Source organism: Epinephelus lanceolatus, chromosome 12, assembly GCF_041903045.1.
Source record: "Epinephelus lanceolatus isolate andai-2023 chromosome 12, ASM4190304v1, whole genome shotgun sequence".
Classification (NCBI taxonomy): Eukaryota; Metazoa; Chordata; class Actinopteri; order Perciformes; family Serranidae; genus Epinephelus; species Epinephelus lanceolatus.
In genome coordinates, this window is record NC_135745.1 from 25,563,395 (window position 1) to 25,590,320 (window position 26,926).

Below are 26,926 nucleotides of genomic sequence, written 5' to 3' on the forward strand. Positions count from 1 at the left end.
GTCTCATCGGACAGGAGGTACCGTAGAGAGGCTTGCCCCTCCCTGCTCAGGGCTCTTTCACACACAAGCAAACCCAGCTTCTGTTATGGCAGGGGCTGCACATTGGCATTTACCAAACAGCCGCGGCATGCCACTCTCCCTGACAGCACCTCCCCGCCTCCTCAGGAGACAGACAGACAGGCTGAACTGAGCTGAGAGCAGACTGTAGTGGACTGTCTGACACACACGCCCTCAGACAAAGTGGAGAAACCAGCTGAACACATGTCACCAGGTAAGCTCTGGTTTAATATTCGTCTCGTATCTCCCAGCCAGTGTTGGATTGGATAGTTAATCAGGGCCGAGATGCTAAATGTTGACCTTGAAAGTCTTTCAATCGGGGACAGGCTGATCTAAATTCAGGGTCAGAAAAGCTTTTGACTCCAAAGTGATTTAACAAATTGTGTATGGAGGACCTTTAGGCCTGTACTGAATACTAATCAGACTTTCAGGGGAACAACTTTGCCATTTAAAGATTAAATGTTGAATTATATTTACATTTTATTTAAACTTACTGTACAGAAATGCACTTGAACCAACACAAACACACATAAGCATGTGAATACACACACACACACACACACACACACAAACAGCTTCTATTTTAACCTTGCCATGTTAACATACCTCGGTTTTCTTCCTTGCGTGAAGTCCCTGGCAGCTGTTTCATCCTAAGAGCTTTTGCTCCACATACCACACAACGAGGCTTAGATGCCACAATGCAACTCTGACCCTGTTGCTGTTGGACTGTGACCAGAACTCTAGTGGTCCAAAATCCCCAGACTCAAACACAGAAACTGAAAAGAGATCACAGAACTTAAAGGATTTCTAGGAAGTCTTTGTGGAGAGAGTGAATAATGCGAGTTTGACAGAGAAATGAAGAGACAGATAGAGCAGGAGGGAAAAGGCAGCTTGGGTCCAAACAGTTGGCTTTGGTTTCTAAATCAACTCCGAACAGAAGACAAGGTTTAGAGTTATGCGCTGGAAAAACCACAGTCTGTACAGCCAAAAAGTGGAGGAGAGGAATGATTTTTCCGGGAAGAGAACATAGACAGAGAAACATGTAGATATACATATTGTACAGACAGATGGGTAGAGATGCATGGGGATAACTCTCAAACATACATTGTCACTGTGAGGGTCAAGTTCAGGATTACTGTAATTGTCTGAAACTTTAGAAGTCAGGCACCCACAGTGGTGTCAAAAAGTGGTTCTGTCCAAACACAGAGTACACGTATGTGGGTGGTTGGGACAGCATGAGTATCCAAACTGACAGCTCTGCAAGTTCACCCCACGTGAACCAATGAAAACAAAAACGTTTAAGAATGTCTGTAATTTCAGAAGTTGTAAAAAGACTGCAGCGAGGCTGTATTTGAGCTAAATGCCAATTAGCTAGGCTCACAATGACAATGCTAACAAGCGGATGTTTAGCAGGTACAATGCATGGATGTATAAACACAACTGGATACAGTGTTGGAGTAACAATCCCTGTTTATTCCTCAGAAGCCAGAAAAGCTTGACTTGTGTGGTATGAAATTACCCAGATCTTCTGCATCATGGGGCTCATTTAGCAAGTGCACGAGAGACTTATGGCAGCTGAGTGGCTAACTTCTGTTTTAGCCTTATGCTAACTTGAATAGGGATAGGGATGATTTAATGCTGCAGCTCTTCTAAAAAGAAATGTCATCGGACCAAGGGGATCAAACCCCAATACTGAAACAAGTCTTTTTGCTGGGTTGTAACACTTAAAAAATGTATCCAATGACATCTCTTTTGCAATGTAAGTCTATGGGAAAAAAGTCTTTTTGGGCCCCATGGAATTACTTTACGGACCTGGATGTTGTAATTCCACAGTTGGCCACTATGCAAAATTGGCGAACTGGATACAGCATTGGAGGCGGGTTATGATTCATTCCTGTGAAAGTTGCTCGGTGGTGCATGAAGCCAAAAAGCTCTATTTCCACAGTATGAAATTACCTGGATCTTGTGCATCGTTAGGCCCACAGAGCAAGTGCGCTAGAGACTTACGGCGACTAAACCGCTAACTTCCAGTTTGGCCCTACACTAACTTGAATGAGGATAAAAATGCTAATCTGCGCGACTGTTCTAGAGATGAGAAATATCATTGGACTGGATGGCTCAAATCCAGGTGGTGAAAAGAGTCATTTCGCAAGAGCTCTGATTCTCAGAAAACTGTATCTACTGATTTATAGACATCTCTATTACATGAAAGACCTGGAGGGTTGTAATGCCACCTTTGACCATTACATCAAATTGGTCTCAAAGCCTGGTACTGTACCTGTGGGCTTATTGTAGCATGATGACATCTGCTACTTAGCACCAAACACAAAAAACAACTGAGGCTCATGGAAATGTCATCAGTTCTGCAGGTATTTGGTCATAAACCAAAGTGTTGGCACAAAGTTTGACTTGATAGTACTGGATGAAAAGTCAAGAGATCACTAAAGTGATTCATCCTGAGGGGGACATGAAACCGTGTACCGAATTTAATGGTAAGCCATCAAATATTTTTTGAGACATTTCAATCAAAACAACAAATGTCAGTTGCATGGCGACACTAGAGGAAATATCAGTGGATCACAAAAGTCTGTAGGATTCATCCTCTGGGGACCATGAATGTCTGTACAAACTTTCTTGGCAATCCATCAAACAGTTGTTGAGATATTTCAGTCTGGACCAAAGTGGCAGAACAACCAATCATCATTGCCAACCATCATGAGCACTGCAACATATCATTGCTGGTATTAACCAACAATGAGCATCAGTGACCTAATCTTACCTGCTATTGACTTAAATGTGAAATCTAAAATGATCCCTTCATTCTTATTCAAGTATTCATCATGGCTTCTTTGGGAGGTCGCCCCTCTTGCTGTGTCATGAGTTCATATTTAATTTGTGGCTTTGGTAAAGAATGCTGTGGACAGAAATGTTGTGATTATGAGGTTTTTGCTGATGCAGGAAGTCTGAGAGGTCTGTGTGAGAGGGGACACATTTACCGCAAGGAGGAGAGCAGCTGTGTTGGGAACAGCAAGATGAAAAGAACCCAAATAAAAGAAAAAGGGACGCTTAAAAAAAAAAAAAAGAAAAATAACAAGAGCTTTAGCTTGATACAAAGGAAACCTTGATTTTAAAAACTCAAGGAGAAAAATTAAACTCAATCTGATGCTTGACTTTGGATTGAGTTCAGTGTGTGCAGACGCAGCATTGGCTGGGGCCTGTTTGGGGAAAGGCAAATTTTTTTTACGTTTCATTTCTTGGGTTTCCTGTGAGGTGGGCCTGCTGCTCTGAGCATACACAATTAAAACCTGCGCCACGGAAATGTGGAGAGAGTTAGGCAATGACTCTTGGGAACTGCCTAACCCTAACTCTACTATATTGTTTCCTCTGTGGTAACCAGTCAGAAAGTATGTCTATATAAAGTAAGAAACTTGTGGGCTGCAGCAGCTTGGATCTGACTTTGTTTCTCTGACAGCAGACAATAAATATATTCTTAAAATATACATCTCTGTTTCTGAATGTTAACGTTATACAGCTTTCAATACTGGCTACTGATATCACTCTCATATCTGTGCAGTAAATATGAAGCCATACAACGAGTGATGGATAGCTTAGCTTGGCTTGGCTTAGCTTAGCGTAAAGACTGGAAGCAGTGGAAAACAGCGAGCCTGGCTCTGTGTTTTCACAAAGGGGTTGCGCTTAAAGAAATTATTTGGATTATTTTGTCAGGTTTATGTACTTTAATTAGATATAAAATTGCAATCCAACTGAGTCAAGTAAGTTTAACATAAATAAAAAAATTATGTATGTAAACAAATAAAGTAAAAGTGAGATGCATAGACAATTTTTGTAACTATAGCATAGTCATAGAATAAACCTAATAGTCGTAGAATTAACCTAATTGACTTTAAAAATTCTATGTATTTCAAATATTTGAAATACAAATATTTTATCAATAGTAATTACATATACTTTATTAAACTTCAGTAATTACATACATTTAAATAATTTGTTTATTATTACTATTATTATTACTACTGTTATTATAATTATTATTTATTTTTTTATTCACTTATCTTATTGTTAAAGTAAACTCAACATATTTGAAATAGATAGAATTTATTAAAAATAATTACATACACATTACTTAACCCTCCCAAATGGGCTGGGTTTCTTTTAAAAACATGGGAAGAAGGCAATGAGCACCAAAAGAAGATATTGCCCCCCAAAATAGCAAGAAATTAGTAAAAAGAGAAAAGTAAAATAAACAAACAACCCCCCCTCCAAAAAAAAAAAAGAAAAACAAACAAGTAAATGACCTGGATAAAATTCTTTAAAATTATAATAATTCTGTAACATAATATATATATATATATACAGTACAGGCCAAAAGTTTGGACACACCTTCTCATTCAATGCGTTTTCTTTATTTTCATGACTATTTACATTGTAGATTCTCACTGAAGGCATCAAAACTATGAATGAACACATGTGGAGTTATGTACTTAACAAAAAAAAGGTGAAATAACTGAAAACATGTTTTATATTCTAGTTTCTTCAAAATAGCCACCCTTTGCTCTGATTACTGCTTTGCACACTCTTGGCATTCTCTCCATGAGCTTCAAGAGGTAGTCACCTGAAATGGTTTCCACTTCACAGGTGTGCCTTATCAGGGTTAATTAGTGGAATTTCTTGCTTTATCAATGGGGTTGGGACCATCAGTTGTGTTGTGCAGAAGTCAGGTTAATACACAGCCGACAGCCCTATTGGACAGCTGTTAAAATTCATATTATGGCAAGAACCAATCAGCTAACTAAAGAAAAACGAGTGGCCATCATTACTTTAAGAAATGAAGGTCAGTCAGTCTGGAAAATTGCAAAAACTTTAAATGTGTCCCCAAGTGGAGTCGCAAAAACCATCAAGCGCTTCAAGGAAACTGGCACACATGAGGACCGACCCAGGAAAGGAAGACCAAGAGTCACCTCTGCTTCTGAGGATAAGTTCATCCAAGTCACCAGCCTCAGAAATTGCAAGTTAACAGCAGCTCAGATCAGAGACCAGATGAATGCCACACAGAGTTCTAGCAGCAGACCCATCTCTAGAACAACTGTTAAGAGGAGACTGCGCGAATCAGGCCTTCATGGTCAAATAGCTGCTAGGAAACCACTGCTAAGGAGAGGCAACAAGCAGAAGAGATTTGTTTGGGCCAAGAAACACAAGGAATGGACATTAGACCAGTGGAAATCTGTGCTTTGGTCTGATGAGTCCAAATTTGAGATCTTTGGTTCCAACCGCCGTGTCTTTGTGAGATGCAGAAAAGGTGAACGGATGGATTCCACATGCCTGGTTCCCACTGTGAAGCATGGAGGAGGAGGTGTGATGGTGTGGGGGTGTTTTGCTGGTGACACTGTTGGGGATTTATTCAAAATTGAAGGCACACTGAACCAGCATGGCTACCACAGCATCCTGCAGCGACATGCCATCCCATCCGGTTTGCGTTTAGTTGGACGATCATTTATTTTTCAACAGGACAATGACCCCAAACACACCTCCAGGCTGTGTAAGGGCTATTTGACCAAGAAGGAGAGTGATGGAGTGCTGCGGCAGATGACCTGGCCTCCACAGTCACCGGACCTGAACCCAATCGAGATGGTTTGGGGTGAGCTGGACCGCAGAGTGAAGGCAAAGGGGCCAACAAGTGCTAAACACCTCTGGGAACTCCTTCAAGACTGTTGGAAAACCATTTCAGGTGACTACCTCTTGAAGCTCATGGAGAGAATGCCAAGAGTGTGCAAAGCAGTAATCAGAGCAAAGGGTGGCTATTTTGAAGAAACTAGAATATAAAACATGTTTTCAGTTATTTCACCTTTTTTTGTTAAGTACATAACTCCACATGTGTTCATTCATAGTTTTGATGCCTTCAGTGAGAATCTACAATGTAAATAGTCATGAAAATAAAGAAAACGCATTGAATGAGAAGGTGTGTCCAAACTTTTGGCCTGTACTGTATATATATATATATTTTTTTTTTTTTTTTTTTTTTTTTTTTTTTGACCCTAACCAGTTTCACTCCTCTTGCCTAAAACTAACCAGTCCAACCAACAAAAGCTGTTTCCCCCTGCTACCAGTCTTTGTGCTAAGCTAACTTTCTCTCAGCTGTAGCTTCATATTTGCCATCCTCACAATAAGAGTGGTAACAGTCATCTCATCTAACTCTCAGCAAGAAAAAGAATACGTGTATTTTACAAAATGTGCAATCACTCATTTTGTAGAAGTGCTTTTTACACGGCAGACATCCAATCTTGAGATGAAACTCTTCATCTTCTATCTCAAAGCCCTGAAAGTGTTTCCATTCTGTTGAACTGCAGCCAGCAGCCTGCGTTCTCAACTTGATGACTGAGCCAGCAGTGAGACTGATTGAGATGTCAGCAGTAACAGGTGCTCCGCTCTACACTGCTGATTGACAGAGTCAATGGTGAATGCAGCCTCTGCTTGTAGACAACATTAAGCTCCTTTGTTCGTCTTAATGCCTGGCTACCTCTTGACAAAATCATTTATCTTGTTGTCCTCCCAGATTGTTTGTCTACCTGGAGGACAATGAACGATCTTCAGTAATCTTCTGTATCTTCTGTAAAATGAAGACACATGTCTGGATCTCCTCTCATGACATGTACTTTAGTGTTACATACACGTGTGAAGGCTAAACTTAGACTCATAAGATCCAGTGCTGAAAGATCCTACTCAACATCATAAAACCCTGCTGGCATAACAACATACAGACTGTATCAGTTTCAACACATGTGTTAGGTCTCTGGAAGGGCAACAGAACAGAACATACAGTGAGAAGGAACTCTGCTATGATAAGTACTTTCCCAGATCAAGGAGACACAGCAATGGGCCACGAGATGGAATTGAACCTGGGCCGCTACCAGGTGAGCTACTTGGGCATCAATAGCCAAATTTCTGGACAGAAAAACATGAAGAAACACCATGTATGACAGGCAAAGCTGGATGGGGCACATGCAAGACTAGCAAAGTTTTAAAGCTAGAATAAAGATACTGGTATCATATGAAACTAGACGACCAAAGACTTCCACTGGTACCAGGTTATAGCATCTTGTTGGAAAGGGGGTAAATAATGCTCCAAAGTTAGGCAAAGTTTTGGCGAAGGAAATGTGGCACTGTCATTTTTCCAAAATGGCACATTTGAATATTTCTACATACCGGGGTCCCAAAACAGTCTTGGAATTTGATGAATTGGATATGACTGCAAAAATGGGTCTTGTTCATGAGTGAGGGTAGAATGCACCGTGATATGGCTCTGTGGTTTGGTGTGGCATCTGCAGTGATGTGGGCGCTGTGCCAAGCTGTCGTGGTGAAGAGGGAGCTGAGCCGGAAGGCAAAGCTTTTGATTTACTGGTCCATCTACGTCCCAACCCTCACCTGTGGTCATGACCTCTGGGTAGTGACCGAAAGAATGAGGTTGCGGATAGAAGCTGCTGAAATGAGTCTCCTTAGAAAGGTGGCTGGGCTCAGCTTTAGAGATAGGGTAAGGAGCTCGGACATGTGGAGGGAATAGAGCCACTGCTCCTTCGCGTTCAAAGGGGTCAGTTGAGGTGGTTCAAGCATCTGATCAGGATTTCTCCTGGGCACCTCCAGTTAGAGGTATTTAGCATGTCCAACTGGTAGGAGGACCCAGGATAGACCCAGAACATGGTAGAGGCCTTATGTATCTCGTCTAGCCTGGGAACGCGTCGAGGTCCCCCAGGAAGAGCTGGAAAGTATTACAGGGGATTGGGATGTCTTTGGTCAGCCCACCTGGCTTCGGACGAGTGGTTGAAAATGGACTAGTGACTTCTAGGATGATCGCAGCCTCAAGAAACTTTAAAACCACAAACTAGAGACTTCGGGCATTCAGAGGATGTACTGCATTCACAGGTGTATTGACAATAAGGAGACTTCCCAGCAAATTCCAGAACAGAAGTGCGGGACATCCAATGGCCAAAAAGGAAACTCTAAAAGTCAAGTTTTTGATACCAAATTACAACATGGATTTTTCTATGGTGTTCCACAATGTCTTAATGTGGTATTTTGGCCTAGAGATTATTTGAAAGTTGCCCATGTTGCTGTTGGGACTTTGTCCACCTGTTCATAATTCCCATGGCTGGCCTGAAGGAAAACTGCAGAGTACCAAAATCTGGCCTCAGATGTTACTCACATTCACTTTCTTCTTTACTTTATTCTTTGGTCAGAACCTTTTGTGTTTGCTTGAAAAGTGGCTTTTATTTTATTTGTAAGGTATCAGAGAAGTATCATCTTAGATCAGTTCCAAAACTCAGGGATCATAAGAGAAATAGTATCAGAAACTGTCAAACTATACAGAGCCCTGTGGTAGCATGGACTCCTAGCCTAATTCTCAGATAATATTTGCACATCCTATATGTTAAACTCCACCCAGCTGGAAACTAGAAGTGCCAACATACTGTAACAGACATGGAATGCATAGCTTGCCTAGGGGACCTGCATGCATGCATGTACATTTGCAACATGTCAAGTGTAAATGTAATCAATGCTGTATTATCGTCTTAATTGAAGAAAACGTGCCCGTCCATATCTGTTCATTGCAGATTTGTTGCTGTTTATCGCTCGACATCGGATAGTGTGTGAATGACGGAGGTCAAAATTCCCAGCAGGGCCATTTGGTGGTGTTTGTCTGTTTACTGCATAGCTGACATTGTTTGGGGCTGCGGCTCGGTGGCTGCGGTGCCTCGAGAGGACAGCGAGCTGCCACAGAGGCTGGTGGTCAGGAGAGGGGAGGGGAACATGGGAGGAGGGAAGAGGTGAGGATGGAAGGGAGAGACACTGAGTGAAGGGAAGCAATGACTACAAAGAGTATCGATTATTCTCTATCATATACACTGTATAAAGTTAAGAAATGAGAGTCAGCAGAACCAGAGGGCAGGGGAGCTAGTACGGTAAAAGTTACAGTCAGTGACAGTTCAGTAAAGTAAACAAAGGATCTGACAGAAGACTGTAGTAGGAGGCACAGAGAGAGCAGGAAGGGAGGAAAGTAGTGACTCACAACAATGGTCATCTGTATTTATGTCTGTAGGAGTATATTTTTGCTCTGCTGGCCATAGCTGCTGGGCTAAACAGTCCCAAGCTATTTTCAGCTCTCGTCCTGGATGGCAGGGCTGTAATCAAGTGAACATCAGGCCTGCCACTGTAATAGCAGCCTGATGCATGGAAGAAATGAAGCAGTGAGAGTGTGAGAAAAACAGAAGTCTTTGGGAAAAGAAGGGAACAAGAGGGAGGAAGAGAGAGAAGGCACTTGAGCGTAATTGAATGTTTGTGTTTTGTGCACTGCGCTACATGTGGGAGAATGAATAAGAGGCAGATTGTGAACGGAGTACAAAAAAGGGTTATTGCTGCTCAGTGTGCTCTTCCATCTGGTCATTAAATTAAGATGGAGTCTCCCACCAAAAATACCACAGCTGAACCTCGAGTGTACATCAGTGCCAAAATTCATCTGTTTTCCCCCTCACAAATCATGAATGTGTTCATTATTTTATTAGATAACCACACTATAACCGCTTCTGCCACTTGTAAAAATTCCCTAACATGTGTTTCTCATGTGTCGCTGGCTAAATTCAGTCTCCATATTTGATTTTTTTATTTTGTTTGTTTTGTCAGATACCAAAAGACCCACCAGATAACGTGGCAGCAAGTTTGTTTGGACAGCTGAAGACAAAAAAGTGATGGAAAGACAAAATGGTAAGAAAACTTCCTAAAATTACAGAATTTTACTTAATTTGTGATGGATACTAAAATACTTTTTTGTTTACAGGAAGTATCTTGTCCCATAAAACAACAGAGAATGGAATTAAAGGGAAGCCCCCGTACTCAGTGGAAACTCCTTATGGCTTTCGACTGGACCTGGACTTCCTAAAATACGTAGATGACATCGAGAAAGGCAACACAATCAAAAGAGTCCCCATCCAGCGCCGAAGCAAAGGCCTGAGAGCCAGCACTCTACCCAGGCACCTCAACCCTTCTGGGTGTGCCTACCGCCCGAGTGCCTGGGGATCTACTGGAGCTCTTGGCCCCAGGTCCCGACTGTCAGACGCCCATCACCATGGCTACACTTCCTGGGCAAATGATAACAGGTCGCAACTTTCTCCCACTGGGCTTAAATCCCTTGCAGAGATGGAGGCCAGAATCAAGGAGTTTGATGAGCAACCACTTGGCGAGCACATCAGACCTCATCTTCTCCGAGCCTCCAGTCTGCCGCTCACAGTTTTACTGAGACAGGGATCAGAGTCCACAGATGAACCCGGGAGCCTCCGGAGCTCGAGGGATCACCTTGGAGGGAGAAATGCTTCATGTGAAGACGTCTTCGACTCCTCAGAGAGCCCTAGACCCCAGGACTGCTCAGGGCTGTTGAGGCGCCTGACAGAGGCCCTTGAGCGTGTGGGGGAGCTGGAGATGGAGGTGAGGGTGATTCCAGAGCTAAGGGCGCATATCTGCATCCTCCAGGAGGAAAGAGAAAGGCTGCGCCTGGGCCTGAATCCACGTATTCCACCCCCATCTATGAATGGAACCACAGACCCTTGCACCTCATCCCACTACAGCACAGTGGATACTAAAAGGCCACGGCATGAAAGTCATATAATGTTTCCCAGAAATCACCACATCAGTCAAGATGACTCTAATCCCACACACGAGTGGAGGACTAGTACAGATCTGGACGAGCTGCTGACAGTGACGTCCCTGCAGGCTAAGGTAGCTGTGCTGGAGCAGAAGCTCCATGAAACTGGCCTGGAGCTGCAGAGGGCCTTAGGGCTGCTGAGGGAGCAGCAGGAGGAGAGCAGAAGGAAAGATGAGAAGATGGAGCACCTTATTAAGAATCCTGCTGTGTGGGTCCGTGCAGAGAGAGTGGTGGTAGACCAGGACAGAGATGACACGGTGGTGAGATCCATTGAACCATATAATAAAGTGTCAAGAAGTTCAGTTGCAAGGACTGTCACCATGAACGGACAAGGAAGTCGACAAGAAGACCGTGTAGAGTCTTTGGAACTTTCAGATGAAACAGCCGAGGTCGTCCACCACATACAGAAGATCAAGAGGCTCCTGGAGGAGCAGTGGGAGTGTTTGTGTGCAGACCAGGAGTCGGGAGAGGAGGGTAAATCTCTACAGCACCCAGACCCCAAAGTCAACTCCCTGCAGCAGGAGATGATGGGACTTGTTGACTTCCTCAGCTCCTACTACACCAAGCAGGGACACAGTGATGGAGAAAGGATTCAATGTGGAGGTATTGTAGTCCACAGATGGTACTTTATGTCAATGTAATGATTAAAAATAGTTCACTGCGTGCTTGACCTTGACCTTTGACCTTGTCGACTGGGTGCTGAATCACTAATGTAAATAATGACCTTGACCTTAAACTTCGACCATCAAATTGTAATCAGTTCATTTATAAGTCCAAGTGGACGGTTGGGCCAAATTTGAGTAAAATTCCCTTGATGCCTTCTTAACATATCACCTTGATGAAACTAGATGGATGCAAGGACACGGTGACCTATGACCACCAAATTCTAATTACTTCATCCATGTCTCAAAGTTGACATTTGTGCCAAATTTGAAGAATTTCCTTCATGTTCACGAGAATGGGACAGACGGACGGATGTCGACTAACTGAAACTTGAAAATAACAACAAATTTGTACTTCACATAGGCTATTGTGTCTTGCAGGCTACTCTGAGAGGTGGTACTCTTGCATAATATGAGAGGAGATTGAATCCTAATGTTGTGATAAGGACTTACATATAGGAAATAAGAAGTCTGTTTGCTACAAGGCAGAACAACCACTGCAGTTAGACTTCATATTTTCGCTTCACTCTTATTCCTTGAGGGTGAACTTTGATATTTACCTGTCATCTGACTGATAAAAACATTCAGTTTTAGTGGCTTTTTGTTGACTGGTTGTATTTCATTGGCAATTATGAGTAGTTAGCTTCCATCAAGGCTGATTGTAAGAGTTTTGAACTGCTTTTATTATCAGCTTCAAAGCATGCCCCTTTCAAAAGTGAAATCCTGAAAAGCTGAAATAGCAGCTTTGAATCTAAGAGATAAGTGTTTTCAATAAACTGCTCTCTAAAAACAAGTGATTCAAGTCTTAGACTGCAAACATTATGGGTATGAAATAGTAATGACAGACTTTATCATTTCAAACGATAAAAACCTTGAAAGGAAAGCTATAGGGTTGAATAGGGTTATCTAAACATCATTGGTGTGAGATGAAACAGTGGAGCTCTGTGTAGTGTAGTTTAGTCTACACTGTTAAATATTTGACTGTACATGTACAGTAAATTACCAGCTACTTGTTGCATCACTTTCACAGTAGGTTACTGTATCACTTTTACAGTAAATTAATGTGAAATGACAGCTGTATACTGTGATCTCACAGTAATATGCCTGCATATGCCTGCATATTACTGTGATTTAGCAATGCTCCTGTAAAATTACTGTATTTACCTGCATGAATTTCACAATAAAATCCAAAATATGGTTAAATATCATAGTTGTAGCCTTTAAGGTAATAACAATGTAATTTATTGTGAACATTACAGTTACATATTGTAACTTTATGGAAATAATTTGCAGTGTATGTATAATGACGTATAGCAATAAAGAAAAATGTTTGGTTCAGATTTAGTTAGGGGGAAACACTTATGGGCAGAGAATCAGTCTTCAACCCAACATGCATGCAGGGTGCTGTAACTCCTTGGGTGCTGCAACACAGTGCGTGAGTGTTGTTAACTTTTGCGAGAGTTAATGATGTTCATTTTCATCAGTTGCAAACAGTATATTCAGTTTACAGTTCAGCTAAAACCAAACCAATCGCCAAGAAACGTTTTGGCATTCTATGTTTCTGCAAACCACAGATACATTACATTACATTTGTGCATTATTATGTAGTGGATACTTTGAAAATGTATGTTTCCCTAGATTTCAACAATGCTGTGGTTAATGTGTGGTTAGGCACAAAAAAACTTGCTTATGGTAAGGAAAATTAGAATATTACTTGAGTAAAAGTGTGATAGTTACTGTTCTTAAATAAGTAAGTGGATCGGCAGTTTGGTGTGGCAGCTGCAGTGATGCAGGCGCTGCGCCGGACCGTCGTGGTGAAGAGGGAGCTGAGCTGTAAGGCAAAGCTTTCAATTTACTGGTCCATCTACGTTCCAACCCTCACCTATGGTCATGAGCTCTGGGTAGTGACTGAAAGAATGAGGTCACGGATACAAGCAGCTGAAATGAGTTTCCTCTGTGGGGTGGATGGGCTCAGCCTAAGAGATAGGGTAAGGAGCTCAGACATCCGGAGGGAGCTCGGAGTAGAGCCGCTGCTCCTTCATGTCAAAGGGGTCATTTGAGGTTGTTAGGGCATCTGATCAGGAAGCATCCTGGGCGCCTCCCGTTAGAGGTGTTCCATACACGTTTCACTGGTAGGAGGCCCAGACAGACCCAGAACCCACTGGAAGGATATATATCTCATTTGGCTTGGGAAGCCTCAGGTTCCCCCAGGAGGAGCTGAAAAGTGTCGCTGGGGAGAGGGATGTCTGGGGTGACTGCTTCCGACCGGGGTTACTTAGTTACATTACACCACTGGCAACACAGAAATAAGAGGAAGCTTTTGTGTGGACTTCGGCTATTGATGAAAAACCACAAGCTCTATTTAATTTCACCAAAGAAACACTTAAAGTCTTCAAAGTGTTGCTAAATAAAAATCCACACATTTGTCTCACAGCACAAAAGTCTAATTTGGTTACTATTTAGGCTACATCACAATGTTTCACTGTCAAAATCAGGCCCACAATTTACCCGTTAATTTACTCCCTTTATCACTGTGACAATTTTGACTACATGTGTGTTCTCAGTGGCTTCTGTAAATAAATGGTTGTGTCTGAAAGCACCATAATAAGCCGTAAACCATGATAAAAATGTATTTCATAATGAGCATGTAATGTTGTTGTTCAGCTGTGTGTTTATATTTCATCATATCCTCTCTGTTTGTCTTCTGTGTAGCCTCTAAATCCATCACAAGGACAGACGGATGCACCCGGACTTCAAAAAGCCTACATTCTGTGGGTGTTAATGAAGGGTTAGTAAATAACTCTTTCTGACTTCAGCAACCTTTAGAGTTATGATTATTGCACAAACCATAGTTTTGGTTGACAGACACACTAACTTGAGGTTACTTAAGCTACTTTTGTATCATTCTGACTGAGACAAACATCATAATTTAAGAATGAAAGATGAATGCCACTCCCTCTTAAGTTGCCAGTTAAAAGAGAAAAGTGAACATTTACCGTTTCCCAGGAGCCTCTAAAGAGAGTTTATTTATTTTTTCTAAGTTATTATAGTCAGAAAAGATGGAAGGGGTGACTGTGGCAGTTTCCAGGATGGTTCTCTGGGGCTCAGGGTAGTTTTTGGATTTGTTTTACCACAATATACGTGATCTGTTTGGTTGTCATCCTTTACGAGTGAACACAGTGAGATTTACACTATGAAAACGTCACACGGGCATTTTATTTACTTTGTTTCGACTTTTTCCTTTGATTTCCAGCTTTAAAAGGATTAGACTCAAACATTGACTGAGTTATCTTGGAATATGAATAATGAATTAAAAATCTCATCCAAAAATCTTTGTCTTGCTCCTAAATAAGCCAACTCAAACATCACAGGGGGAAAAATGGTCGATTGACTTTAATGTTAATTCCTGATGCTGTAAATACTGGCACTGAATTAAAAGTTTCGTTTTTACGACATTTAAACAATATATGAACTTCTCTTCACCCTCTGATCAGTGGAGATTAAGTTGCCAACATTTACCAGCACCCAAGTGGCAGACAGTTTTAATTTTCCGCCCTGTTCTCTGTTCTTTATTTCTTTAAAGACACAAAAGTGGAAATCTGGTTGGGCAGGACCAGAGTGAACAGAAGGAGAGCAGCATCAGCCCTACGGAGATGGCTGCTGCCCAGGTGGATGCAGACCCAAAGACGAGACGGATGGAGGGAGCGAGGCAAACAAGCCCAGACGGACAGATGATATCAGGAGGAGCAGGATCAGGGTGGACAGATGGAGGCGTAGCGTCTGTGGAAGCTGAGAAAACAGCCAAGACGAAACCACAGCCCCCAGCAGAACAGATGGAGGGGAGCTCTGGCTCAGAAAGCACCACCGGGGGCAGGTGAGAGGGCCGGAATGAACGCCTTATCAGGGTTTGTTTAGGAAATGTAACACTGATGTTTACTCTTTAGGGAATAGCTCCTGTGGTTTTATTTAATCTCATGGGGATATGTTCCTAAAACTATGACTCAAAATGTCTGTCTATTCCCTCTTTCCTTATGCTCACACACACATGCTCTTTCTTTTAGAGAGACAGTTGGTGCAGATTTTCTGACTGCTTGTCAGTTCCTCCAAGATCACATGGACAACATGGAAAACCCCAACGATAACATGGTAAGCAGCCCAAGTCAGTGTAATCAAACCTAAAGAAAACGTATTCATTCAATATTGAAGTGATTTACAGTAATGAAGTTTGTACATCTTAAGGCTCAGACAAACCAAACCAAACTAGACTTGCACATCACACGTGTTTTGGCCAAAAAGTTGTATCTGAACACACCAAAAAAGACTTCAGCCGACGGCCAACTAGCATGCCTGTATAGGAGGAAATAACTCTCAACACCAGCAGGTGGCGGTAGGCTGTATGCATCATTCAAAAAGGGAAACTGGAAGACCAACAGGAAGGATTCAAGATGCTAATTAGCCAGTTAGCACATTAACAACACAACCCGATGCTCCAAAGAACAAAGGATTTTTACCATGCCATTCTCTTCTGCACTGAGCTGAAAAGCCAATCAGAGTGATTTCATTCACCAACGGGTTGCACTGTCTCCAACTCAGACTCACCATTGTGAATCAGCTGAAAAAAAGCCAACATGGGTCGACTAGTGCCAACAGTGTGGGACACACCACAAAAACTAGAGCGACAGACACTCACTAGTGGCCCAACAATAACCAATGGCCGACTGTCGGCTTGGTGTGTCAGGGTCCTTAAGGTGATGGACAAAAATCTCTTAACTACCTATACTTTGTATGATCTTAAAGCTGCTTTAAAAAAATGTAGATAAAATTTGAATGATGTTGCTCGTGGATAAATCCACAAATAATAATCACTGAGCTCTGCAGTTCCTCTCCGCTCTATGGAGCATTTTAGCATCTTTCAGCTCACTGTCTTTGTTTAATGCCCTGCAACTTAACTGTTTTGATTCACTCTCACAGCTCTCATCAGCTTGTTTTAAGTAGAAAGCTCCAATAAATCAGCCATGAAATCTGAGAGAAATCAACAACACCAACAAACAAGATCCTGTTTCCTGACGTTAGCATGTGGCTACATGTAGCAGTGTCATGGCAGCCGGGAAGTGACTGTGTATAACGCACTTTGTCCCCTTAAAATCACCAATAAAAGCAGAATATAATCTCAAATCGGAGAGATATTTACAACATCTGCAACAGAGTTTACATGTTTCCCTGACATTAGTATCAAGCTACATGTAGTAAAAGAAATGCAGTGAAGAAAAAAGATCAGCTGCCTCTCATTTTGTCTCAAAAGTAGAAAAATCTGTTGGAAACAGAATATTCAGAATGGTCTGAAGCCAGAGTTGTTTTGCACACAGGTATTGCTTTTATGTATGTTTATCTCATTATTTGAAACTTTGGCCACATTTAATATGAACATCCAACACTGTAACATTATGTGACAGATAATAAGGAAAAGAATATCTGTGACCAGTTGCACAAAACACCTTACGTTTTCTCCTTAAGTATGACACTTAAGGCTTAATTTCTCTTTAGCTTAGGGACTTACACAGTCGCACAGAATCCCTTAAGATGTTTCCTTTGTTTCCATAGAGATCGTTTGCTTGGACTCAAAAGGTTGGCTTATAGTTAGGTAGTGAAAAAATGGCAGAAGAAAAGAAGACAAGAAAACTATATTGGTCAGAGGAGGAGAACTTCTGGAGGAATACAATCATAATAGGCACAAACTACAAAGTAAATTTGATCCCAAATACCAGAAAACAGAAAATGATTACAGGAAGAAACAATGAAAATGAATTCAGTCAAATCTAAAGTGTAAAATTGAAAGCATATCCATCGGGTTCTCCTGGTCGCAGAGAACTTTCTTAGGATGTGTTTTTTTTTCATTTATCACCATGAACTTGGTCATGTTGTAGTTAAAAGACAGTCAGAGGTTTTTTTTTTTTGTTTTTTTTTTCTTACCGGGCTTTGGTCGCAAAGGTCTTTTGTGCAACAGTCTAGGTATTCCTTAAGTATAAGACCAAGACAAGGAGAAAACCAGAAATACTTAGGTGAATACTTTAAGTGAAAACCTTTAGGAGAAGATTTAAGGGTGTTTTGTGCTATCAATTTTATTTTGAGGAAATCTTAACTAGGACTTTAAGTGAAATCTTAACTTAAGATGTTTTGTGCAACCGGCCCCAGGTGCCCTTTACAGAGAGTGAATACTGGAATTAGATTTGACTGGTCTGGTGGACAGAAACACTACTCTAAATTCATACTGATGTTGCTCTGAGTCTCCTGAATATTTCATGAATGACAATATGACAATGTTGTCTTTAGAAACAAATTATTACCGCTATAAAGTCTGTTAAATGAAAGATGATTACTGGTATTCCATGTGGTATGCACTGTGTTGGTTGAATCCCTATGAAAATTCTATCACAATATGTTTCTGTCTTTTCCAGAGGAAGGCCCTGATCGTGTTGTTTCAGCACTGGTTCACTGCAGCAGCAGAGGAGACTTCAGAGGCCAGCAGGGTGGCTATGTACCTGAGAGAGGTGAAGAAGACCACGCCCCCACTGCTGGCCTTCTTGATCAACCTGGCTGACGATAATGGCAACACAGTGCTGCATTACAGCGTGTCCCACTGCAACTACGGCATCGTCAGCCTGTTACTGGACACAGGTAATATTAATGTGTTGACACAGCTCTTTTACATTGGAACAGCTGACTTGTAAATACTGAAAGAAAAACACTTTTCTTTGTTTTTACAGGTGTGAGTGATGCGAACTTTCAGAACAACGCCGGCTACACAGCCGTGATGCTGGCCTCACTGACAGCACCTGATGGTCCAGGTGGCATGGAGGTGGTCCGCAAGCTAATGGAGCTGGGCAACATTAACATTCGCTCCAGCCAGGTAACACGTCCAATGCAAACACAGCTTAAATGTGTAAACATGGGTAATTAATGCAGTGGGTTTTTTAGATGAGTGGACTCTGGTGGACTCATTTGACTCCCAGTCCTCTGTGAGGGCTGTTTTCCAGTTTTCTAATGGAGGATTCAAAGAAATATAATAAGAGTACAATGAACATTAAACTGTTTTCCATGGTCATTTGACTATGGTGACTGTTGTGAGTTGTTAAGGTGTCACCACATGTCAGTCCGTTTAAGACCTCAGTTTTGGCCTACTGTACACACTAAGCTGGCGTTTACCTTTTGTCTTTCTTTTGTTGATGCTCATCATGTAGCCTGGGCCTATAATCAGAGTCAAAACAGAGATGGTGCATAAAAGACGCCTGTCCATGCTTCATACTACCTCACTACTCATTTGGTCATTCCTGCAAAAACCTCACCTCAGTGAGTTAATGACTTGCTGCAAGTCAGTTAATAAGGAAGTGAGCTGACTACAACAGATTACAGTCATGATGACAAATTGCAGAGCTCTCATGCATGACACAAAATATGTGTTGACTATAACTGATGTGTAACTTTATGTTGAAGCACTTTTATTCTAATGGCAAAAATGTCAACACTTGTCCATGTCCATCCATCCATTTTCATGTGCCTACCTGGGGCTGGGTCGCCAGGACAATAGGCAAAGCAAAGCACCCCAGACGTCCCTCTCCTCAGCAATGCTTTCCAGCTCCTCCTGGGGGACCCCAAGGTGTTCCCAGGCCAGACAAGATATGTAATCCCTCCAGCATGTTCTGGGTCTGCCCCGGGGCTTGCTACCAGTGGGACATGCCTGGAACACCTCAAACAGGAGGTGCCAGGAAGCATCCTGATTAGATGCCCGAACCACCTCACCTGACCCCTTTTGATGCAAAGAAGCAACGCTTCTACTCCAAACTCCCTCCGGATGTCCAAGCTCCTTACCCTATCTCTAAGGCTGAGTCCAGCCACCCCACAGAGGAAACTCATTTCAGCTGCTTGTATTCGCAATCGCATTCTTTCAGTCACTACCCCGAGCTCATGACCACAGGTGAGGGTTGGGACGTAGATGGACCAGTCAATCGAAAGCTTTGCCTTCCGGCTTCCAACAGATGCTGCACCAAACTGCAGATCCATCTCACGCTCCATTCTACCCTCATTCGTAAACAAGACCCTGAGATACTTGAACTCCCTCGCTTGAGGCAGTAACTCTCTCCCAACCCGGACGGGGCAATGCAGAGAACCATGGCCTCTGATTTGGAAGTGCTGACTATAACTGATGTGGAACTTTAAGTTGAAGCGCTATTGTTGAGTTCACTCGTTCAAAGACATATTGATGCCACACCATTGCAGCTCATCTCCGCAGGCTGTAATCTGTTTACATTTGTCTGTGGCTCAGTGCCAAGTCACATTTGGTTGCCCTGATTGGTTGTAGCTCTGTCCATTTGCATCCTGAGGCATTTTGATCAGCAGCGCTTGAACTGATAATGAACTGAGAGGTTCCAGACTAATTCGCATTTGCAAAATGGTGTGACAACGCCAGGCAAACACTAGGGACAAAAAATCAGGATATTTCCGCTCTGCTGCTTCAACTTTGTCCATTCTTAAAAAAAAAAAAGTCTCTTGTTATTTCCCAGATTTGATTAAAGCGCAATACTAAATCATTAGCGTCCTTTAGCAGGACACTTCAAAAGACAAAATGAGTTGAACTCTGACATCTCAGATGAACAGTATCTAAATAAGGGGCAAAGCAGTAGCCTACAGATAAATACAGTGGGTTTTTATCTCTAATGATGATAACTAATCTCTGTTCATTTTCTGTCTCTGTCCCTCTTCACAGACGGGCCAAACAGCTCTGCACTTGGCAGTGAGGCACGGGCGAGTTGTGATGGTTCGCCTGCTGCTGAGCTGTGGCGCCGACACAAACATCCAGGACAACCAGGGAACCACGGCCCTGATGTTCGCATCTGAGAGGGGCCACACACACATTGCAAGGCTGCTGCTGGAGAGGAGCCAGTGTGACCTCACCCTGACTGATAAGGTGATACTGCAGAAAACCCATAGACAGTTTACGTCCAATAAAATCCTCTTACCCTCTGACAAAGAAACAATAAGAAGTGTGTCTTCATTTTAAGTGCCACTAGTGTGAGATGCAGGTTGTCTGTGATATTGTTTCTGGTCATAATACTAAAGAAAAAATTGTTAACTGGACAAGAAATGCCCCCTCAAAAAGAAAAAATCTACAGGTAGCACCCACTTCAAACTAAATGTCAGAAATATAGAGTTCATACGATGACTCTAACTCCATTTCTCTTGTGAAATCCTGTTATATTTCTTAACAAAACGCCATATCTACTTTTCTATTCACATAACTGAGCACAAAAAGGAGCTTAGATGTATGAAAGCTCAAATGTTTTGACTCACACTGTGTGGATGTGGGTGGACTGACGGTCTGGATGCAGCGGAATGGAGCTTTCCCAGGATTAATCAGGGCTACAGTAAGACAAATCTCCCTGGGCTGAGATGAGCTAATTCGCTAACAGTACCTTATCTGCCAGTCTGGAGTGAGTGAAGGCAGGGAAGAGAGCAGAGAGGATGGGATGCAAATGTATCTTCCACTTTTGACACAGTCTGCATTTTAAGTAGAGTTTTCAAGAGAGAAAAAAAGACCATCAACCACAGGCGTCCTAAACCATGTTTCACCTTGACACAAACCCAATTAATTAGACTAATTTAGTTTTGATTAAATTAAATCGTAACCAATTTATATTAAAGACCAAAAAGGCAACCTTGCAGAGAGTGTTGTTATTTAATTTGTCTTCTGGGAGCCTTAATTTTGCATCTTGATGAAACTAACTTGATGTAAACAAGACCAAGGCCCAGTCCCATTTTATATTTTTACCTCAGAGCAGAGTTATAAGGGGTAGCAGTTGAAAAACTTCTATAAAATTGGACAACCCTTCAAGATCCTGATATGTCATCAGTAAGTGTCGATGGCATTTCGGCAGATGCAACGACTCTTGCCTGACATTGCATATATGCTGTCTTCTGCAGTAGTGACTTCTCTTACATGGGCTACAGGCAGCTTTTTGCAGTTGTTGGCATGGTTGCGATTTTTTTTTCCAACGTAAGTTTCACGCTATCAATCGAAACAAGTCATCAAATAAAAAAGAACGTTGCTTCATTATCAGGCCACTACTGGTGTTCTGTAGGCTAACGTTAGCAGCCCGTGCTCCTACCCTGCCAGTCTGCACTGGTATTAGATGTGTGTTAACAAGTGCAGCATTTTCTCTGCCGAACTTTAGTTACATTTCGGGCGTCATATGCCATCATAAGGGGAAAAAGTGACATGGAAATATGTCAAAATACAGGACTGTCATGCACAAATCAGTAATAACAATGTAACATTATGTAGCTAGGTAGTTAACAACCAAGACATCAGCATACTCCTAGTGTTTTTTTTGGCATGCTTGTGAAAAAGAAAAGGACCATATTACATTGAAATGACATTAAACTAAGATAATGCAACGTTTTTTTTATAATTTTTTAAATCTTTATTTACGAATAAAACACAGTTGTGGTTTTTCTGTTCCTCGTACAGCCATCTTGCTGGTCATAACACTCTGATTGGAGTGCCATGTAGCCCTAACACTTCGCCCTACTACTCTATCCCACTCCCTACCCCTGGACGTGAACATGCAAAACATAAGGTGCTGGTATAGAGTGTTAGGATAAAGTGTTAGAGCTAACCTGAGTGTTATGAGAGAGCATCAGCAAGATGGCTGCACAAGCAACAAGAAATTCAGTAATCAAGCTAACTATTGAGTTAGGTAATGTTCCATTGTTATTAATAATTTGTGCAGGACAGTCCCGCTTTTTTGATATATTTCCATGTCACTATTTAAATTTAACTTAAGTCCAGCAGAGCAGTGCAGACAGTGCAGACACCGCTAGTGGCCTGATAATGGCCTTTTTGTTTGATGACTTGTTTGAACTGATAGCGTGGAGTGCCCATGCTATTTCTATCTTCATCAGACACACTATTATAAAGATAATTACTGGCATAGTTGCATCTGCTTCTGTAAACACCATCAACGCTTACTGATTTTGTGTCAGGGTCTTGAAACGTCGTCCCATTTCATAGAAGAAGATTGTAACCACTGCCCCTTGTACCTCTGTTCTGAGGGGCATTGTTCACTTGAAAATGAGGGGCAGGGGTAAAAATAAGAAATGAGATTGGGATTGGGCCTAAGTTTGTGTTCATGCTGGCACCTCTCTGAGGCTGTACGGTACTTTGTAGCTGGCTATCAACGTCGTTAGAGTTCATATTTGGTTGAATTTTGATTGTGATGTCTGGTGACCAAAATGTCACAACGTCTAATGCCAACGTCAATTTGACATAGAAAGATGATGACTGATGGTGTTGAAATTGCGTTGGTTTTAAGTTGTGTTCTTGAATGACCAAAATCCAATATCTTCCAAATGTCCCAAACCAACATGATCTTGGCGTAGAATAACAACATTTAGTTGTAATGTCCAAAGGTCAAAACCCAATGCCTGCTAACATTATAAAGTTAACGTCCTCACAACATGAAATTCTAACAGATATAACGTCTGTTTGACGTAAGAGTCCGACGTCTGGTGACAGCTGGGTAATGTCATCATGACAATGACGCTAACATGCTAGTGTTTAGCAGGTATGTTTACCATGAACAACACTTTAAGCATGTTAGCCTCTGCATAAAAACATAAAAATGGGTACTTTTAAGTGTCTACTGTGTATAACTTAATATGAGTGGAGAATTTAAAGATCTCTGTCTTTCGTTTTTCTTTCTTTTCTTTCCACAGCACGGTCAAACTGCTCTCTCGATCGCCATGCAAGGTTCCCACACTGATACAGCCGCCCTCCTGCAGGCTCACGCTAAAGCCCGAGCTTTGTAGTGCTGGAAAACTGGAAAAGAATCTGCAGACATATGATCCTCTCACATCTGCTCTTTTCTATCTGAAGAAAAACCTGACACCAGGTTTAAAGCTGACGCTGTCTGCTTTGGTTGAGCTGTTGCTGCCATATTGTTTTTAAATCCTGTACATCTGCACGAGCATTAGCTTGAGTTCTGGATGGGATTAGATCGTTGCAACAAGACTCACTGACGAGTGAGGTAAAGCTTAGATGTGTTTGTCATGATTGCTGGAGCAGTATACAATAACTGTCTTTACTGTTGATGTGAAGACGTCATAGTTATGTCTGATCTTTGCACATTCAAATAGAGTGCTCCAGGGATGACGTTAGCTTAGCATTGCATTGGTTCCCTCATCAAAAAGCCTATGGGATTTTTCCATTGGATTTTGGATTGCCAAAAATAAGATCTGTGACAAACAAAGGTTTATAATTCTTACAAGTTTTGTTCAGCAAGATAATTGAACACCACTTTCATGATTATTGGAGCCTAAATGCAATCGCCAGACCTACAGTGAGCTACAAACGAACTATAGTGCGGTCACATGACCTAACGTCACCAACATAACAAGACTGTAAAACCATGTTCAGCACGTCTTGGAGTGATGATGTTCTGTAGTCTTAATTAGCCACTTGTTAGCAACCGCTGTTTCTAAGGGTGCTTTCACACCTGCTCTGTTTGGTTCGGTTTAGTCGAGCTCAAATTCATTTGTCCCCTAAGTAAAGTATGTTTGGGCAGGTGTGAACACAGCAATCACACTCAGGTGCGCACCAAAACAACCGGACCAAGACCTTCTTGAAGAGGTGGTCTCGGTCTGGTTACAAACGAACTCTGGTGCGGTTCGTTTGTAGTGAGAACGTGTTCCGACCTGGATCTGAACCAACTGCAGTCACATGACACATTGTTTGGGTTAAACATGAGCATGTTACAGTCCTGGAGGATTATTAATGTGCACCTCCTCCTGTACTGCCTTAATATGCACATTCAGCACATCCAATGCATCAAGACATTGTTTTCTAGTTGGAGCCGCGCCTCATTTTCAAACTGTATGGTTTGACTAAAATGAACAATGACAGCAATATAGTCCACGATGAGCAGCTAAAATCAACCTGCGTAGTTGTCCCTCCATTGTGACATTAGAAAGAATTACATTTATCTTGCAAGTGTACTCTTCTTCAACGTTTTGAAGAAGAGTACACTTCTTCAACTTCCTGGACTTTTTCTGCATGGAAATTCTGACCAATCAAGAGCAGCTTTCTCACACAAGGCATTTGATCTGGTCCGCTTGTAAATGCTGTCGTGAGAACACGAACCAACTCTAGGCAATTATGCAACTTTGTAACATAATTAGCCCGATTCATACCAAAGCGAGACAACTCTAGGTCTGAAAGAACCCTAAGACACATAGATGCTATAAGTAGTATATAAGTATTTGCTGATGTATTTTATGTCCTAAAACAAAACGTGAAAGTCTCTTAACCTTGTGTTAACCACAGACCTTATTTTAGGCATCTAACCAAAAACCCATTTGAAAAACCCATCGACATTAAGACGAGGGAACCTGGAGTGCAAACCTGCTAACTCATTTCTGGGTTTTAAGACTCATTGCTGGGGCACTAGAAGCTTAGCTTTGCAAACTATGCAATTAAAATATTTATTTTGTTTATTGCATTGGTCACATGAATATGTTGACAATGATCCAAAGGTGTTGTTTTATGTTTTTTTTGAAAATGACAGATTGCTATTTGAATTCTTGCAGCACTTTTTAAATAAAATGTGTGTAAAATATATAAAGAAAAAAAATACATGCTGCATGCCAAGCACATGAAATAAAGACATTTTTGGTGCCAATAAACCAACCTGTTGATTTCACTCACTAGTAATTGCTATACTGATGTATAAATTGCCTGTTTTTAATACAATGACCGAAAACTGGAGCCACTGTGTCGTTTCAAAGAGGCAAACATGCCTTTAAATCTGGTGGTTGAGCTGTCAAGCTGCATTAGGAACTCATTCGTCAGCTTTGCAGCTGTAGTGACAAACCTAACCAGCAGGTGGCACAGCTCCTCCATTTCACTCCAGCCACCCAAACCAAAACACAATAACACACACATACAGAAAGCAACAATACACATAAATCTGGAATTCTAAAATGAGCATATCCAAGGGATTAGATCTAATCCCTTTCAAGTGTGACAGACAATTATAAACATGACACCCACCGAATTGTACTAATTCCACTGTGAGAGAGGACACAATGAGATTCACCTGCAGTCTGACTGTATGGCAGCTGGTATGGCCTCAGTCAGGCGTGAAAGCAGATGTGTTTGAGGGGCCTTTGTTCCTCTAACCCTCTGGGAAACAGTAAGGGACAGAGGTTTAGTTTTCCTGCCAGGACTTGAGATTATGTTGGTGAGATAAGACAAAAAGGATTGAGTGTGGGGACAGGGAAGAGGCTGGATTTCTGTCTGACAGAGCGAAGCCACCTCATTTCCCCTGAGGATTTTTTTCCAGCCTGGCTGACTGGCTGTCCTGGTGCTGTAATGACCCTGAGCAAATATATATCCCCAGAAAGAGAGAGATGGATAGACGGGGATGGAATCAGCTGCTTCTCTATCATATATATGAATATAAGCAGACAAACACAATAAAGTGAGTCAAGTATGGAAATCAGTATTCCCTGAATGGATGTCCCATGTTTATAGATGAACTACAGGATTACAGCATTTTAACAAAATGTATTCATATGTATTTATAGGCCACAGATGTATAGGTATAAATGCACCATCCCCCACCCAAACTGGCCGTCACGCCACAGTGAGTTAAGGTTTTCATCTCAGCGTCTGCGCAGCAATAAACATCTGTGACGTCTACATGTCTGCTGCAGGATCTGCTGGACTAATAAAAAATACTTATTACACAATATCCTAATGGCTAGTGGTACAAAAAGGAAGAGTTTGAAGGCATTTGCCCTGCTTCAGTTTAATAACGATAATGGACTGGATTTATCTACGACTGCTTTTCTATCTGCTGATGAATCACTTTGTAAGTGGATGGATGTGAAAAGCGGCTCAGTCAGAATGGACACTAAACATCCCGTGAGAGTAGCTTCTTATCTACTTTAACGTGAAAAGAAAAACCTGAATTCATAAGCAGTAAAGCAGACCTTGCTTAATATGATACATGCAGGGGATTTTCTCTACAACAACCACACTGGGCCAGTTAGCAGCTGTTGTTATCAAACTTAGAGGTAGATATTGCTGTTACTGATATTCAGTCAGTTTACTGGCTTTACCTGTGCTGCATGTTAGCACTAAAGACACTATACCTTATCAGGAGACATGCTTGTTGTCTTAAAGGAATACTCCACTCCAAAAATGATCATTTATGTATCAGTTACTAACCCCAAGGTATGTTGAATTCATGAGGAAAACGTAGTTTTTCTCGCATGCCTTCAAGGTGAACGAAGAATCCAAAAACGTTGAAAATTCTCAATGAATTGAAGTCATAGGGGGCTGCATTTAACCACAGTAAAACTATAAGTTTGCCAACTCTCACACAACTCATTCAGTATAATCCAAGTCTCATGCATTCAATCATACACTCAGTACTTCTCAAACCTA

The 26,926-nt window shown here is 41.7% G+C and overlaps 1 protein-coding gene across 1 annotated transcript; it reads left to right on the forward strand.

The window, feature by feature from the left end:
- LOC117271531 (KN motif and ankyrin repeat domain-containing protein 4-like) lies at window positions 1-25,173 on the forward strand. The gene is made up of 10 exons (XM_033649750.2): window positions 1-271; window positions 9,748-9,828; window positions 9,902-11,365; window positions 14,137-14,212; window positions 15,008-15,298; window positions 15,486-15,570; window positions 17,880-18,099; window positions 18,189-18,331; window positions 20,186-20,386; window positions 23,194-25,173. The coding sequence occupies exons 2-10, from the start codon at window positions 9,813-9,815 to the stop codon at window positions 23,284-23,286; spliced, it is 2,589 nt and encodes an 862-aa protein (XP_033505641.1). The 5' UTR covers window positions 1-271; window positions 9,748-9,812; the 3' UTR covers window positions 23,287-25,173.
- The last annotated feature ends 1,753 nt before the right edge of the window (window positions 25,174-26,926 follow it).

Bases quoted from the DNA above. Each gene is read 5' to 3' on its own strand.
- LOC117271531 (XM_033649750.2), top strand. The intron at 14,213-15,007 runs GTTAGTAAATAA...ATTTCTTTAAAG, and splicing joins TCTGTGGGTGTTAATGAAGG to ACACAAAAGTGGAAATCTGG. The intron at 15,571-17,879 runs GTAAGCAGCCCA...TGTCTTTTCCAG, and splicing joins AAAACCCCAACGATAACATG to AGGAAGGCCCTGATCGTGTT.